Below are 17,351 nucleotides of genomic sequence, written 5' to 3' on the forward strand. Positions count from 1 at the left end.
TAGGGTTTTCTAATTTACAATTAAAACATTTTCAGCTTTTTTTTCCAACTTCTTCTTCTGTGTAACCTTCAGCTTTTAGCAGTTCAGCACTTTTGGTTTCACGTTAAATTCGGGATTTTTTTTTTTCTCGTTCAAAATTTTTAACTCAAAATTCAGCAATTAATTCATTTCAGTGCATACATTCAGATTCAAGCATTCACACTGCAGTTTCTTCAGAAAATGCACTTTCTAGTTGAGTTATTTATTTATCAGTGGCAGGGGTCACTATAAATAGTTTTTAATCACCTTTCATATAAAAGTATAATTATCAGGAGCAGTAATTTCCAAAATGTTAATAACAGTAGGTAGTTTTTTTAATATTATGGTGATACTGTTTCCCATAATGTGTACATTCAGTACAAAACTTTGTTTTCGCACACGCGCAATGCGCCTGTTCAACTGAAGAAATTATTTGATTGGTTGAGTAATGTCACGTGGGATGGCTTATAACGTACGCGTTTAACCCGTTTGCTTCCTGTGTACGTCGAGTACCGTAAACACAAAAGAAAAAGCTGCGCACATTAAAAATAACCTTACCGTAAGTTCGTGGAAAGCTGCGCAGAGTAAAATATAAACGATCTGGTTCCACACAGAACGTCATCTGGGTCCAGATCCGGACCGCGATCCGCCCATTGCCTACTCAAGGGTTAGAATAAACAATGTAAATAAAAATATTGTCGTTAGAAAAGATTAGAGGAAGTATGTTACCACTGAGCGGTGACTCCAAACTCGTGATCTCGCCCTTTCACGCCCATTTCTTTCCCAACTGCGCTAAAGATCTTCCTGCTCAGAGAACTGTGTCCCCCGATTTATGATGCTGACATCGGTCACAGAGAGGCAACAGTCTGACACAGTAAGTTCGCCATGTAACACATCAGAGAGAATTTAGATAAGGATAAGCGTAAAAGTGTTGTGCATTTGTTTCATTTGCTCATTAATTTGGGAAAACACACTCTGGTGTAGTGTAGTCTGTGCCGTGGAAAGAGCATTATGTGGCTGTTTGATCACGACTATGTACTAATCAGATTAGTTTTCAGATCTATATTTCTCACTGTGTAAGACACGGTCTGAGTGACTACAACGACTCTACGTGGAAACAACATCAACACCCGTCCGTGTGCTGCACAGTTTCTGCAGTCATAGCGCGAATTGTTTTGACCTGGGAGCCGAGGTCGAGGTTTCAACTACTGTTTGCTGAGCAGAAAAAGTTTTATTTATTATTATTTTTGTTGTTGTTATGCAATTCCTTTCGTAATTTCCCCTTAAATGGCCCACATGTCACTGCAGTATGAATGTTGCAGGGTTTTTTCAGCTTCCATCTGTATTTTAACGACAAGAGGTGCATTTTACGCCCTCCAGTTTAGACTCATTGTCCACTTTAGTCACATGCGTTGTCTGATAACTTTGAATCCACAGCAGAATTCTGCATGTGCGTCCTCTATGACAGTCCTCAGCCAGCAGTGGAAAGCCTCTAAGTGGCTCTGCAGTATCACATATGAGTTAATGAAAAACAATCCTGAGTGATCAGAAACTCTCTTCTGTAATCTTGTCGCGGGTGTAGTGTTTATGTGTTTGACATTATGTGCACGTTTAACAGAAATAATATTTCTTCTGATAATGCACGTACCTGTAGATATGATAAGAACTGTACAGGAAAGCATTACTACATAAGACCCCAGACCCATTTTTACTTTCAAGAAAACTATGGGAGAGTCAGTGTTAAAACTTTAACAGAAACTTTCCTCAACGTGTAAAGAGGTTTCTTATGGGCTGAAGAGATTCTTATGATTAGCTTGTATAGATTCTGTCCCATAGCTGAAGCTTCTTATACAACTTGCCTTTGACTTCTTAACAGTGGAGGAAATAATTATTTTATTTGTGATGAATCTGTAAGGTTACCCACTTCCAAAGAGAAGAACAGTCTGTACTTGTTATGGTATTTTCATTTTAATGAAAAGAGACACAACCACAAATCCACAAAAAAACACATTGCATAAAAGTTATAAATTTATTTGCATTTGTCATTGAGTGAAGGAAGTAGTTGATCCCCTACAAACATCCAGAATTCTGGCTTCCACAGATTTCAATCAAACAATCAATCAATTACAAGCACTCCTGATCGCAACTCTTTATGAGTATAAATTGACCCAGCCCACAGAAACAGTTTATCCATTCCTACCTCGCTACCACGATGGGCGAGACCAAAGAGTCGGTGGTGTCATTGTGTGTCGACCTGTGCAGGACACTTGCCTTTTGCTCCCCTGCCAGCTCTGCCTTTAGGATAAGAAGAATCGGACCAATGACAAGACATGGGATATATTCTTTGGATGTTCCTGCAAGTAAAAAGCAGCAACCCACTGCTCGCACTGTGAGGGATTTAAGTTGAATAAAAAGTTACATTCACGCACCACCTGACTTTAAGTCTCTTTGGAGGATAAAATGCCTGTCATTTAAAGACTTAAACTTGGCTGGAGTAGTCTAACTTTTTGGTTTATCTTCTCAGAATCCTCTGAAGCAGCCATGGACCAAGCAAGATCAGCGATATCCCAAATTGTAAGTATTCAGTGAGTGTTAACAAGCTTAGTATTAAGCTTGAATCCCCCCCTTTATTTATTTATTTTTCCATTTCCACCTCTTAACTGAAAGGTTACTTCAAATATACATTTCACTGTGCAGTATTTCCTTTGGCACAGGGACACTCTACCAAAATCCAATTCACAAACCAAGACACTTTTCTCTTGGGGGATAATACAAACTAAATCCAAATGGAAAATCTGAATCTAACTTACCACCTACCGCATGTAGCGAATCACTAGCCTGCTAGTGCGCTGCACTGAAACTGCTCTGGTGTAATGACTGACCTGCTTAGAGGAACTGTCGAGGCCGAACACAAGAACTTCGTTTTTCAGCACTGAGATGGAGGAAATTTGAAGACTTTCAATCAGTAATGACAGTGAAACATTCACTGAGGCAGGAGAGACAGTTGAGGCTTTTGGATTAACAGAAAAGTAAAACGGTGTATCGTCAGCATAGCAGTGGTATGAAATCCTTTGAAACTGTTTAATCGAAGACTCGTGGTAACATATATTAAGAAAACAGAACTGGATCAGTGGGCATGCTGTCTATGATTCCCACCCAGGTTCTATATTCTTTGGTAGTTACTGAAATAATGTTTTGCTTACCCTGACCTTTTCTGTTTCTGTTTTGTTAGTTTAACAATGAACCACACTCCTACACACGATTCAACTTGCCTGATAATATGGAAGGTGACACCAGCCAGGTGGAGATGATACAGTCGTCTGACATGAATGAGGAGGTTGGAGAGAATGGCGACGAAGACCACCTTAGTCACAAGTCAAACCGCCAACCACACGTGGCTCAAAACTTTGAATGTACAACCAAGAGCCTCTGCTTCATGGCAGCTACCATCGTCTTCACATTTGTCATTGGTAAGAGAGGGAGAAAGGCATAGTTGGCATATTTCTGTTTGTCTGAGGAGATGCATACGCCTAGAAAGTTACATTTTTTTAAAACATTTTCCATGTGTGTGTGAAAACTTACAAAGTATAATTTTATCATCTGAAAAACATAGCCCAGCTTTGACCTTGCATTCATCTGAGCAACAATTTGACAGTTTATAGCCATGAATTTAGTCTGGAGGTGTAAGCGCTGATAGTGTACAAACTTTAGGTCTCTTGGTCCCTCACTGGTATTTCAAAATGCTGACTCTGTGCTATGGTCTGGTCTTGGGTGTGTTCCCTTTCCTTATTAGTAATTGTTTCCTCATTTTAAATGACTACCACGTTCAGGCTATTTGACTGGCTACCTGGTTCATAAGAATAAGGATCTGAATTGCTCCTGTGCACCTTCTGAAGATGATATTACCCATAAGACTGGTGCTGTCCCTTTCATGGACTGGGATGATGTGAGAAAACTGCTTGGTGATAAACTAAATACATCCAACTTAGAGATTGCACTAAGGTGAATAGAAACCCCACACATTGCATGTACAGTGCTGTACAAATTTTATGTGCATTGCAGTTTTAAATGAGAATAACTGGGCCCTGTTTTCTTGCCTCCATTTGTTTTCCCTGTGTTCGTTCACAGTCAGCTGACCAGCAGCAACCACCGGGCTGGTTCCCCTGGTGATGAAGATCTGGGGAACAAGGTGATAAAAAAGTTTAAGGAGTACGGCATGAAGACCTGGACTGATGAGTACTTTGTCAAGGTTCAGGACCCCCCAGCATCTGGATACAACAGAATAGTTTTCAAGAACGGATCAGAGGAACGTCCAACGGGTTTCCTGTCCTACAGCGCCAGTGGAACAGCAAGGGTAATCAGAAGGCTAAATTATGAGTAGGACAAATGTACAGTGACACTTGCAGTGACATTTCTGTTTCTGATGGCTCCAGGGTGCAGTGCTGTATGCCCATTATGGACAGGAAGATGACTTCAAACAGCTGAAGAACATGAACATCAACATGAATAACAGGGTGATGCTGGTCAGAGCAGGAAGGATCAGCTTTGCTGAGAAGGTGGGATGCTTAAAAAGATGCAAAAGTTGTATTAGTAAACTATTCAAACAGGAATTATCTTTCCTGGGGTGTCTTGGGTAATATCTGTGCGTGTTGTAATTCCTTGCAAATCTGTCATGTCCCTAAATTGCAATTTGAAAATGTCAAAATATCAAACAGAAGTTTTAGTCCAGTTTAAATCTGGTTTTGTTTTTGTTTTTTGTGTGTGTGTAAAAAGCTTTGACTTCTCTACACTTTTCTTCATCCTCTTTCCTGCATGAGGCTGTGATGAAATAAAGCTTGGAGAACATTTTGTGCATAAATTCAGGAGAGACTGTTTTGCTAAATGGCACAGATTCACACATAGAAGTGACATGTTTAAATCTATCAGATGAACAGGCTTAATATGTGGCAGCTGATGTGACAGGGTAGGCAATAGGGTACTTTGTAAATCTGAGGTCATACTAGTGATACCAGTTTAGTGATTGTGGGACTTAAGTTTACTTCTTTTTGCATGAAACACTGCAAAAAGATGGATGGATTCATGCAAAAATCTTTACTGTTGGTGAACTTAATTTTCCATTGCCTTGTTTCTCTGCTTATAGGTAGCCAATGCAGCCAAAGTGAACGCTTCTGCTGTGCTGATCTACCCAGACCCTGCTGATTACCCTATTGGAAATGATACTTCACTCTTTGGACATGTGAGTGAGGGCAGTTTTAAAATGTCTTGGAATAAAACCCACTGAAGTGCTCTACGTGCTTAGTTTGTTTGATGTTCTCAAGATTCAAAGAATTGGAATGCAGTGGGAGCTTTTCTGGAGTTTTGAGCAAGTGAGGGTGCTACCAAACAAATCATAACTCCCTGGCAATTGTTTAATTCCTGGTCATACAGTATTGCTGGTAGGTTCTGTAGAAGCATAGACAAAAAGACAGACAGGGAATATGAAGACTGATTTGACATGTATTACAAACTCTAAAGTCTGTAAACCTAATACTGTTGCTAAGAGGAAGCAATTGCACTGCATTGTGTTTTTCTTCTGATTCCCACAGGTCCACATGGGCTCTGGGGATCCCTACACCCCAGGCTTCCCCTCCTTCAACCACACCCAGTTTCCACCTGTGCAGTCTTCAGGCCTGCCACATATTTTGGCTCAGACTATCACAATGGGCATGGGAACCAAAATTCTGAGGTAAGACTCACAAACATCATACTGGTATCAGAAAGATTGTCGAAGCTTGTAATAAACAGGGCATCAATAAAGGGTTGATGTTTGTCTGCATCCCACAGGCAGCTCGGGGGTAGAACTCAACCAGATGGTTGGGGGAGCATCAATAGACTCGGAGATGAGAGCGATGTTATTACTGTGGAAGTCAACAATGTCCTTACTGAGAAAAGGATAAATAATGTCTTTGGGGTCATCAAAGGCTTTGTGGATGCAGGTACAGCAAAGATGAATAATGAGAGAGATCCTGTGATCAGGAAATATGGAAACGATGCGAGTGATGAATGTCCTGTGACCGTCTGCAGATCGATACGTGGTCATTGGGGCCCAGAGGGATGCGTGGGGCCCTGGCTTTGCAGCATCAAGCGTGGGCACCAGCGTCCTCGTCGAGCTGGCGCGTTCCATCTCTGACATGGTGGAGAACGGTGAGCACCTGTTGATACTTTATACATGCTTCTCTTAGGCACTATCATGGGAAAGCAGATCATTCATTTTCATTGCTATGCAAAGGATACCCAGCTTAATGTATCAGTGAAGCCAGATGGCACGCACCAATTAGTTGAACGACAGGAATGTCTTAAAGCCATAAAGACCTGGCTCTAACTTCCTGCTTCTAAATGAAAACCAAGGCTATCATACTTGGCCCTAACAATTGCATTGTCTTGGAATGAAATAAAACTTTTAGATATCTTGGGGTTGTTTTTGACCAGGGTGTGTCTTCAGTTGTTTCAAAGTGCTGGACTGAGAATACTGACAGGGACTAGAAAGAGAAAACATTTCTCCGATACTGGCTTTGCTTGACAGGCTTCATGTTAAATCCCGAATCTTATTCAAAAACCTTAACATTCTCAAAAAAGGTCTTGAATAATCAGGCCCCATCGTATCTTAAAGACCTCACAGTTTGTAATTACCCAGGCTGAGTACTTGACTCTCAGTCTGAAGGCCTACTTGTGGTTCTCACAATATTTAAAAGGAGAATGGGGGGGCAGAGCCTTTAGCTTTCAGGGTGCTCTTCTTTGGAACCAGCTCCCAGGTGGATTTGGGAGATTAGGCTTTAAACTTTCCTTTTTGCTACAGCTTATAGTTATGGCTGGATCAGGTGATCCTGAATCCTCCCTTAGTTATGGTGCTGTGGGCCTCCCATGATGCACTGAGTGCTTCTTTACCCACCTCTTTTTCTTCCTGATTGCTGCTCTTGCTGTTAAGAGGGAGTTTTTATTTTCCACTGTCACCAAGTGCTTCAAGTCTGATTGTTGGCGTGTTCTCTGTTTTACTGTAGGCTCTTTAGCTTGCAATTTGGCTGTATATAGATAAAACTGAATTGGACAAGGCAAGAGAAAATAACAACTCCTAGACATAGAATACAGAGTTCTTTCATTAGTGAATTCTGAGACAAACCACCTGGCCTTTAACAAGCTCTTTTTCTAAGAGATAAAGAAGGGAGGATGGGGAATAAGGAGGTGGTCTCTGTGGTATGTTCAACCTTGAAGTACCAGCCTGTGATTCTTACACATTAATTTTTGGGTCACAGAGAAAGAAAAAGACAACTAGTAAATGGGCCTTCTATAATCTCAACATATCTTTGACAGGTCCATTAAACACTAGACAGTTAGAATCCTTTAGTGATATAAGTTTGCACATGGTAGAATACTACATGTAGTTATTTGCATTAGGAAATGTTTAACCATATATACCTAGAGGCACATAATCAATGGTGTGTGATCTTTAGCAGGCTTGCAAGCTTGAGGTGCACTGAGGAATGCACTGTCCCACTATACGATCAACGCAGCCATGCCTATTCCAGTTTAAGTGCCTTCTTTACATATAGATGAACTGTTGGATTTTCCAGGCCAGCAGGCCAAAGGAAGTGCCCGTGGAGTCACAAGAAGAGGAGATGAAGTTTTAAAACAAAGGGCATTGCATAAACAGGGTCCTTTGTATAATATCATCAAAAACAATATCCTGTAAATGCTAACCGTAGTGCTAAAATTCACAACAGGGGAAAAAACCAAATGAATAAGTAACAGTAATGAAATTGATGTAAACTTCACATCAGACGCTAAAGTTTGTCACTGATCAGCTAAAAAACGCGCCGGCTTCATTAGTTTTATTAAATGTGTTTCCACTTTGTCAGATGGATTCAAACCCAGGAGGAGCATTGTGTTTGCCAGTTGGAGTGCGGGAGAGTATGGGAGTGTTGGCGCCACCGAGTGGTTGGAGGTGAGAAATGCAAGGCAAAACTGCATTAATAATGAGTGTACTCTGTTCATGTAAATACACGCTATAATAGCTTAATTTTTCATGTCATATATTCAACAAAGTGGTGGAAAAATTTCTCAGAGATTTTGGTTCATATTGACACAGCATCAAGCATTTGCTGCACAATTGTTCAGTTTCATCTCACATCTGGTTCATGTTTACATGCATAAATTGGCTTATTAGAGAGCAAACATTTGAAAAGATGTACCTAACAAAGTGGCTGAGTATAAATTTATTTTGGATATTTCTTTGTTCCAGGGTTATCTGTCCTCTCTGAGCATGAAAGCAGTCGCCTACATCAACCTGGACGGCATTGTGACAGGTATTGGTATTGTGACATGGATGCAGACTTCTTGTACCCATGAAGCTGTTTAATGTCAAACTTTTACATACACATGCAAAAAGCATCACTTATGTTTGAGGATAACTAAATATTAGTGGTCTTGTTATTCTAGGTCAGAATGGGTTTAAAGTAGCAGCCAGCCCGTTGCTGCACAGCCTGGTCCAAAACGCTCTGAAAGAGGTAACTCCACAGCTGATCTCTTCTGCAGAAATAATTCTGTTGGTCAGTTTTATTTGTAAAATAAAACAAGAGTTTAATCAAAGTATTTGTTTTCTTCTTAGGTGAACTATGACAAGGACAAGTCTCTTCTTTCTCAGTTTGGAAAGAACAACTGGGAGTCTGCTATGTGAGTCCGTCTAATTAAAGATAACAAAGTATAGCCAGTGATGATTATCACAGCCTTCTTGTTTGAAAGTAGGCTGTCATTCTCACTCTTCTTTTTTGCGTTTGATTTTGAAGTCTGGAGCCTCTGAGGATGGACAGTGCTGCGTATCCTTTCCTCGCCTTCTCCGGCATTCCCTCAGTCGCTTTCAGATTCCACTCTGGAAGTTCAGTAAGTGAATTCTTCTGTACTACAAGTTCTTAAATAGTTTCTGAACTCTTTTAACTAATGCCAACTTTGTAGATCTGAGAGTAATTCTTAAAACATCCTGTGTGCCTCCTCAGGACTACCCGCACTTTGGCACAAACCTGGACACCCGAGAAAACCTGAACTCTGTCACAGCCAGCCAGGTTCCTCAGCTGGCTGTGAGAGCGGGCCAGTTTGCAGGTCACATAGCGCTGAGGCTGGTCCATGACCACCTGCTGCAGATGGACCTGAAGAAGTACAACCAGCTCATACGCAGCCACGTGGTTCAGATTAATGGGAAGGTCAAGGCTGTTCAGAGGGTGAGTGTTCACCAGTGTCCTTGTAAAAGAAGATAGTATTTACCTTGTTGAGAGCAGGGCTGCAGAAATCAGGAGCAACTTGACCATTGCTGATATATCAGTATTGACATTGATACAATGATGCCAATACAAGTTTTTAACAAAGGAAACAGAGAAGAGAGAAACACACTTCGACCATGTTATGAGTGTTGATGTTACATAGTTTGTCCACCAGAGGGCATTCTGAGATTTCGCTGTTGACAACATGTAATTGGAATGCTAGAAACACAACAACTATCTGATTACAAGCCTGTACTTCAAAGCTGGAATTCGTCCTATCCAGGTAACTAAAAGGTTTCTGTATTACAAAGAAGTTTCACTTCTTCTTCATTTTTATTTATATAGCGTCAAATCACAACAGTCGCCTCAAGGCAATTTATATTGTAAGGTAAAGACCTTACAATAATGCAGAGAAAACCCCAACAGTTAGACGATCACCTATTAGATAGCACTTTGCGACAGTGGGAAGGAAGAACTCCCTTTTAACAATAGAAACCTCTTGCATAACCATGATCAGAAATATGCTTTCTCTTTCTAATCCCTGTCAGTACTCTGGCTGCAGCATTTTGGATCAACTGAAGGCTTAATTCCAGTAGTCCAACCTAGAAGTACTAAATGTATGAACTAGTATCAACATTACTTTGAGTACGATGTTTCTAATTTTAGAGATATTGCACAAATGCAAGAAAGCAGTCCTACATATTTGTTCAATATACACACTGCAGGACATTTGCTGGTCAAAAATGACTTCAAGATTCCTCACAGTGTTACTGGAGGACAAGTTAAGCCATCTATCCTAATGGCATATCCCAGCTACCATGGGGAAGTATACCTTGACCAGGTCAACAGTCTGTTGCAGGGCTTATGTAAGCATGTGTTATGTAAACAGAATTGGTCCTAACAGAAACCTGTGGAACTCCATAGTTAACCTTGGTGTGTGAAATAAGACTTCCCATTTACATGAACAAATTGTATTGTATTAGATGGATATGATTCAAATCAATGCAGCACACTTACAGCATGCTCTAATGGCTGAAATAAAATATTATGGTCAGGAGTATTGAACGCTGCACTGAGGTCTAGCAGGACAAGAACAGAGGGCATAAGAAGATCATTCGTACCCTTCACTAAAGCTGTTTCTGTGCTGTGAATTCTGAAACCTGACTGAAACTCTTCAAATAAACAATTCCTCTGAGATGATCACTTAGCTGTTTTACTCTTTCAAGAACTTATGAGATAAAGGAAGGTTGGATGATAGAGATGTGATAGTGAGTCTGAGAGGTTAAGAGTTGAGATATTAGGTCTAAGTCACACAGTTGGCATTTTGCCGGCATTTCTTTTCTGTCTTCAAATAGACTAAACTTTATTTATATTGCAGCTGTTTTCAGTCTTATAGTCTTCAGTCTTAGCCTGGATATGCTGAGTTTGCTTTGGGCTCTGAGCAGAATCGGGCAAAGCGTAAACGATTAATCCAAGACTTAATTAGAGTAAAAGAAGATTATTTTGAAACTACATTTTTATTTTATTAATTAAGGACTCATTAGCAGCTACATAAAAAAGAAATGTTATATTTAGTTAAATGAAATCTATTTATCTAGTTGAAAGCAAGTTGAAGAGATGTAGAATAACGTCACCTCTCTTACTCTTTTGCCCAGACACTGGTCAGATCTTGCACGTCCAGTTACCAAATTGAGTTTATTGTGAAAACTAAATCACTCCTGCATATTTGTCTGCTTCCAGTTGCAGCCCCAGCTGTTGCCCAAGACCCTGACTGGGCAGTGGTTGGTCATGGCCTCTGGCTCCTACAACCGTGTCTCTAACATATTGACAGCTGACATCCAAAACAGCGACCTGGAAAACGTGGAGATGTGCCGCATGATCAATGACCGCATCATGACGGTAAGGCTTCCAACACTCAGTAATTCTTCCTGAGAAATTCTGTGGAAAATATGGATATATCTTAGCAATTGTTGCTGTTATTGTAAATATTTCCTTCTTTTGAACTGATAATTATTAATTCAACTGGTGAATCAACACAGCTAATGGGCTTATAAAGTGGAGACAACAATAAAGCTAAAGCTAAGCTGCTATCTGAGCTTTTGGCCAAAGGATTTCATATATTTTAGTGTGGTTTAGCTACTTTTGTGTCATATTTAAAATGGAATACGTCATATTTTATTTTACTGCATTACTTTTTATCTACTGTAAAGCGCAATAGTATTCAAGGTAGTTTTCTTTTTAGCTGCTAATTGCCTCCTTTTATATGACAGAAAAGTCTGGTGACCCAGAACACTTTTAACAAACTCCTCCATGTTCCTCCTCCTGTTACTATAGGTGGAAAGGAACTTCCTGTCACCCTACGTTTCTCCGATAGACAGCCCCTTTCGCCACATCCTGCTGGGCTCCGGCCCCCACACCCTCAAAGCTCTGTCCAGCCACCTCGACGCTCTGAAGTCTGCCAGCCCAGAGGCCAACGCCGAGCTGTTCCGCAACAAGCTTGCCCAGGCGACCTGGACCATTCAGGCCTGTGCCAACTCCCTAGCAGGGGACATCTGGTCTCTGGATAATGAATTCTAGAAAAGTCCTTTGCCCTCCCTTGTTCATGGCTTGGCCCTCTTATTACAACTGGCGGTGTGACAGCCAGTATGATGGTGTGATTAACAGACAGTTTTTTAATGGATTTCCACAAAGTCATCACATCTGTTCCACAGTGTTCATTTTCCTTTTACTAAAATTTTCCATAAAACCAATATATGATATGTCATGATAGAAAATATGTGAGCCTTCCGCTAAAAAAAACTTGCACAAAGAAAAAAACAAATCTTGAATTTGAACCTGTGGTATTTTAAATATCACGATCTTCAATACTTTGGCCCTCATCATGTCATGCCAATATCATAGCTACAAGCCACTGAGCACAGATGGTTGGTGTGCCAGTGGTTGGAAAGCGGTCCTGCCATCTGAATCCAAAGACGCTTCTGAGGCACCGCGTGTTGAACGAGTTGAGTGGTCTCATTTAGGTGATCCAGGTTTCACGTCCATACAGTAAGGGGCTGTTGACACAGGGCTGCTACACTTTGATCTTTGTGTGGTCAGTCAGCACTTTATTTTTACACACCCTGCAGGACAAAAAGGCCACGATAGTGTTTACCTTCCTGAGTCATCAACTGAGTTCCATATTAAGTGAGAGGGTAGTGTTGATGGTAGAACCCAGGAAAGTTATTTTAACTGCACGGGTGCAAATATTCATAGTGATGGAGGGAGGGGTGAGGCCATCTTATGCACAGATGTTCATCTTTTTTCTGGCTGACAATGAGCCCAAACTACTTACACAAAGATTAGAGGATGCTCGTCAGTCTCTGGAGGATAGCCTCAGTGTGGGCCACGAGGGTAAAGAGCATCTCCCTGATTAAGTACTATCCTGACTTGTCTTCAAGCACAGAAAACAGCAAATGTGCCTATGACTTTGACCTTTTTGGGTAAGGACTAATTAGGATCTCATTGTGTGCATATTTAGCTAAAAAATGACAAATACTGTAGGAGGAGTAGCGATTATTGATTATGAAAAGATGGCCGGACAATGTATACCTCTGGCTTAAGCTCATCCTTTGTCCTATACCATGGAGAACATCAGTCCTTTGGCTGGATGAAATAAAAATGTAAAATAACCATCACAGTATCACTTTAGCAAAAGCATCTCAGAGTACCTGATATTAAAATCAGAGGCCAGAGCTTTTTCATGTGATGGATCATCTAAAGAAGCACAGTTTCTGAACCATCGTTTCAGGTCATGATAATTCACTATCATTACCAGCTGTTGCTAATGTTTGGATTAGCTGGGATGTCTTCTTGTCCAATATTGTCTGGAAAACGTTAAGCTAACTGCAGTGGTTTCATCCTGATTTGTTTGAAAAAATAATAAAGGTGGCACCTCACTCTTCTCTTTTTATTGCATTTGTTAAACCTGCTTCTGCTTGTTTCACCTTAAAGTACTGCAATTTTAGCTAAAATTGGAAGAGACCACTAGCCTCAACAGTGTAGGGGAGTAGGGCACGTGAAGTAATGGCTACTGTATTCTACCAAAGATACGATTTTACGACAAAAAATGCACTTATTTGGGTACATGGTTTCAAGGTGTAAGGTTTAAGAGCCCATTTCATCCGGCCCAGCTGATCTGTTCCATCTTCAAGGTCTACTATTGAAGGAATTTTGGCTTTAAAGAAAGGAGTGTTACAAACACTTACCATGGCCACAGCATTGTGGTCCAGTATTATTTCCATAACTAATCACCACTCTACACTGTGGATTTAGTTTGAATGAATAAAACTACATTTTACCTTTTGATGAATTTGTTGAGATTTCCTTTGTTCCTTTTTTTTCGTTTCATGTCTCCAATGGAGAGCCGAGCTTCTGTATGCTGAAAGAGGTTCAGATAATTTTCTTGATTTCTGTTAAGATCAAAAGTTGGTGAACTTGGAAAAAAAATGTAAAATTCCTTTGTGTTTGCAAATTGTTAAAATATTCAGCTAAAAAAACAAATAAACTGTGAACACATTTTCTTGGCCTTACAGTTTTCTTCTTCAATAAACACAACTATTTGAGTTTTGCTTAATTATTCACATTGAGGTGTAGTAGAGGTGAGTGGACTCATCCAAATATCACTAGTATCGATACCAACACTGTTATTGGTATTGGACTGATAGTAACACTAAGTATGTAGCCCACTGAAGTGTGTTAAATGATTTAAAATAAAAATTAACCTCAAATGTGCAATGTAAAAAATGCCTATTTTATTTATAGCCTATGGAATATTTAAATGACCGAAGTCGAAAAACAAAGTTTTAAAATAGAAAAATTATATATTTTAAACTGAAGCATGTAAAAGATCCTCGATGGCGTAGAAAGATAAAGTAAAGCTGGAAATTGGCTGAATATGTTCCATTTAAATGTAAATTTGCAAAGTCTGACTTTATGCAACTTAATAGTTAATAAGTATTCATGTCAATGATTAATTAGTTTTTCGTTTCTTTTTTGTCTGTATTAAAGCCCATTCATTTAGTGTCCTTTTTCAAAATGATCCCGTAAACACAAAAAGCTGCTGTGACACAATTTGACCGGAAGATGGACACAAAGTAAAGAAATCGTTAGTGCATCATTTGGCATTTGTGCTTTTTCCAGCGTGTTCAGGCAGGTGAATCTAATTCAAATCGGACCGTCAGCGGCTCGTAAACGTTTTATTCTCAATGACTTTCGGAATAACGTACGTCCGAAAAAGATTTTTTTGTTATAAATGAGCTGATTTGTCATAAAAACCTATCATCTATGTTAGTTCACAGAGTGCGTTCACCACCACCAAATCATAGCGCATTCTTCTAATGACTTTGGCAGCTTTTAATTGTATCAGGGTATAAAATCAAGGGGAACAGGAGCTAGAGGTCCTACCTCATTCCCTATCCCTGTTGTTCTCTTTAAATACACCCAGTTGTTCTTTGTAGGAATCTCTGTAAGTGAAATATCTGAACACGTCCACAGAGGCTTCATTTCAGTTTGCAGAGACAACTGTCAGCAAGGTGGTAGCATGAAAAATCTAAATGGGAGAATATTTCTTTAAGAGTGGGATGACAAAGTGAATGCGCAACAGAGATATGAGAAAATAAAAGACGTCTCACTTCGCTACTTATTCCTGTGGTGAAACAAACCAACCTACAAAAATGAAACACTATGTAGTGCTTTAGTAAAAAAGGGAAATGACTGGCAGATCGCTTGAAACATAACTTGATAGATAGATAGATAGATAGATAGATAGATAGATAGATAGATAGATAGATCAGGCACTCCTCACTGTGCCTTTAGTGGCTCTGCCATTTTTAATTGTATGCCATAATAATGTAAAGCATGACTGTGTTATGAAGCGATACTTATCAGCTAATTAATGAGCGAGCAAGCAAGGTGACTATTTCCTCAGTTCTATAATTAAAATATCATGAATGAGACAATCAGTTGACTAATTGGACCTTATTTATTTTTAATAAAGCCTTCCGTATTTTTGCATGTTTTTTTCATTTTAATATATATTTTAAATGCCTCCTTATGCAAATACAAATAAATTAAATAAATAAATACACATAAATTCAGATAAATGAAACAATGACTGTTCTTTAATGGAGTTATCCATCGGTAAACGTATAGAAGATCTTTGTGTTGTACAAGGACAGCGCAGAACCGACGCCAGCAGCCTCTGCATTCATACCCGGGCAGTATTTCGGATACTGCTGCTGTGTAAGCATTCAGCAAACTTTCATCAGCTTCATCCACTCCACAGGACAAGGAGCTCTCGGGGATGCCAGCACCTCTTCATTTGTAGAAAGTTTTTTGGAGGCCAAATCAATGAAATAATAGTAATATTAAAGAGAGGGCTACAGGAGCGTAAGGTGACAGGAACCGAGACTGACAGGTAGGTGCACTCATTAAACAGAAGTGACTAACAGAGTAGTAAACTTTACTTGCAGTCTTCATTTAGTTGTGGAAATGTTAGCGTCGCAGTTAAAGTTCAAGTACTTAGTTGTCAGACGGCCACTTGTCCAGGTCCTCAAATGCAACGCGAGCCGGTTAAATAGGCTTGGTGGCGGGAAGGAGGCAGCAGGTGAGAGCTGCTGTGAGTCTCTGTTGTGAAAGCCCGGAGCACTTTAGTTGCAACAACGCAGGTCACAGAGGGGGCCAACCTGACCAGCTTGTACATGTACGTGAGTTTTATATGCGGATAGCTGTCTCAGGGTCCGGGCAGAGGCTCAGGCGAGGAGGGCACCCAGGTGTGCTTAGTTAGCCTAACAGGTCCTCTTTACTGAAGCAAGTCACATGGAAGTATGAAAAAGGCAAAAGGTGATGTCAAGTGTCTATAAAATGTCTATTTTTCTTAAAGGTAGTGTGTTTCTATACGCGCACTTGACCTGTTTCTGCCTCTTTAACTTGCTTACACAGCGATACAAACATTTCTGTTTAGGCTCTGACTTGGATAAATACAGCACACCTGACCAGTGAAGGAGTCACGCAACACATGATATCAAAGCCTACACTCACTGCAAATGTATAATTACACAGTCCAGAATGAGGAGTCTGTGTAGGGATTTCAGCCAATGCATTCAAATAGTTAAATAAGATCCGCAAACATCCTCCAGCCCTTTGCTTGTATATAAGGCGCGCGGCAAATGAAAGGAAAAACCGTGATAAAGTGTCTTTAGTAAGTTGTTTCAGCTTTGATGCACATTGGCATTGATGCTCCTAAGAAGTGAAACACAATTCTTCCAAAAGATGTTCCATAATTTAGTGTTTTCATGACATCCATAGGTCCTTAAATCGTTTTACATTGATGGTCACATACAGCTCACTTTGATCTTAAGTGGGCCGAACCACTGATACACCCCTTTCAGTCAGTGTAAAGACCTTTGATTACACATTTAATCCCTGAGATATTTAAATATAAGACAAAGAAGTGCAATTTCAACAGCAGAGCATACATTTTTGACTTTTAACTGTATTTTCATCACTTTTCCTGCTGATAAATACATCTCTCATAGCCATTCTTACTAAAATAAAGTAATGAAGTAATAGGTATACAGAGCTGCCAGAACTTTTTCTTGAATTTTGCACATTTATTTCTTATGATTTAAGTGTGAGGAGCTGTGCTGACACATTTCCTTGATTTATTACAGCAGTACTTGTTTTCTACACATTTAAACTTGGGGATTAAATGTGTAGAAAAAGTGAGATGCATGTTTGAACTTGTAATTCTTTTTCCTATATTAAGATATGAGGTAAAGGAGGCTTTCACTAGTCTGGCCCACTTAAGATCAAAGTGGGCTGTATGTGCCTTTGCTGGTACATAGTGAAAAAACAATAACACTTCTGTCATTATTTATCATTTATTTAATTACTTTGGTGTCATATGGACGTCACCGGGGATGTCTTTATCCTTATCTTTAGTAGGAAAAGCTGTAAAACCCATGAAAATACAGTTACAATTTTATGCCCTCCTTCACATTACCGAAA

The 17,351-nt window shown here is 39.8% G+C and overlaps 2 protein-coding genes across 2 annotated transcripts in view; both read left to right on the forward strand.

The window, feature by feature from the left end:
* The first annotated feature begins 628 nt into the window (after nucleotides 1–628).
* Nucleotides 629–13,906, forward strand: LOC146554036 (transferrin receptor protein 1-like). The gene is made up of 18 exons (XM_085254628.1): nucleotides 629–892; nucleotides 2,543–2,592; nucleotides 3,251–3,488; nucleotides 3,849–4,020; nucleotides 4,147–4,372; nucleotides 4,452–4,574; nucleotides 5,159–5,254; nucleotides 5,604–5,743; nucleotides 5,842–5,993; nucleotides 6,082–6,201; nucleotides 7,911–7,996; nucleotides 8,294–8,357; nucleotides 8,491–8,558; nucleotides 8,660–8,724; nucleotides 8,838–8,931; nucleotides 9,045–9,266; nucleotides 11,046–11,204; nucleotides 11,640–13,906. Exons 2-18 carry the CDS (start codon nucleotides 2,560–2,562, stop codon nucleotides 11,880–11,882), a joined length of 2,301 nt encoding a protein of 766 aa, XP_085110754.1. The 5' UTR covers nucleotides 629–892; nucleotides 2,543–2,559; the 3' UTR covers nucleotides 11,883–13,906.
* Nucleotides 13,907–15,541: 1,635 nt separating this feature from the next.
* tnk2b (tyrosine kinase, non-receptor, 2b) overlaps nucleotides 15,542–17,351 on the forward strand; it is a 56,824-nt gene continuing 55,014 nt past the window's right edge. Inside the window, exon 1 of the mRNA XM_085253389.1 lies at nucleotides 15,542–15,759. The gene's annotated coding sequence lies outside the window, so the exon portion shown is untranslated. The remainder of the gene's footprint in view (nucleotides 15,760–17,351) is intronic.

Source organism: Mchenga conophoros, linkage group LG18 (assembly GCF_057382185.1).
Source record: "Mchenga conophoros isolate Kocher_MC1m ecotype Shallow Benthic linkage group LG18, M_conophoros_male_GT1.1, whole genome shotgun sequence".
NCBI lineage: Eukaryota > Metazoa > Chordata > Actinopteri > Cichliformes > Cichlidae > Mchenga > Mchenga conophoros.

Bases quoted from the DNA above. Each gene is read 5' to 3' on its own strand.
- LOC146554036 (XM_085254628.1), top strand. From the start codon at position 2,560: ATGGACCAAGCAAGATCAGCGATATCCCAAATT. The intron at 5,744-5,841 runs GTAAGACTCACA...TGCATCCCACAG, and splicing joins ATGGGAACCAAAATTCTGAG to GCAGCTCGGGGGTAGAACTC. The intron at 5,994-6,081 runs GTACAGCAAAGA...GACCGTCTGCAG, and splicing joins CAAAGGCTTTGTGGATGCAG to ATCGATACGTGGTCATTGGG.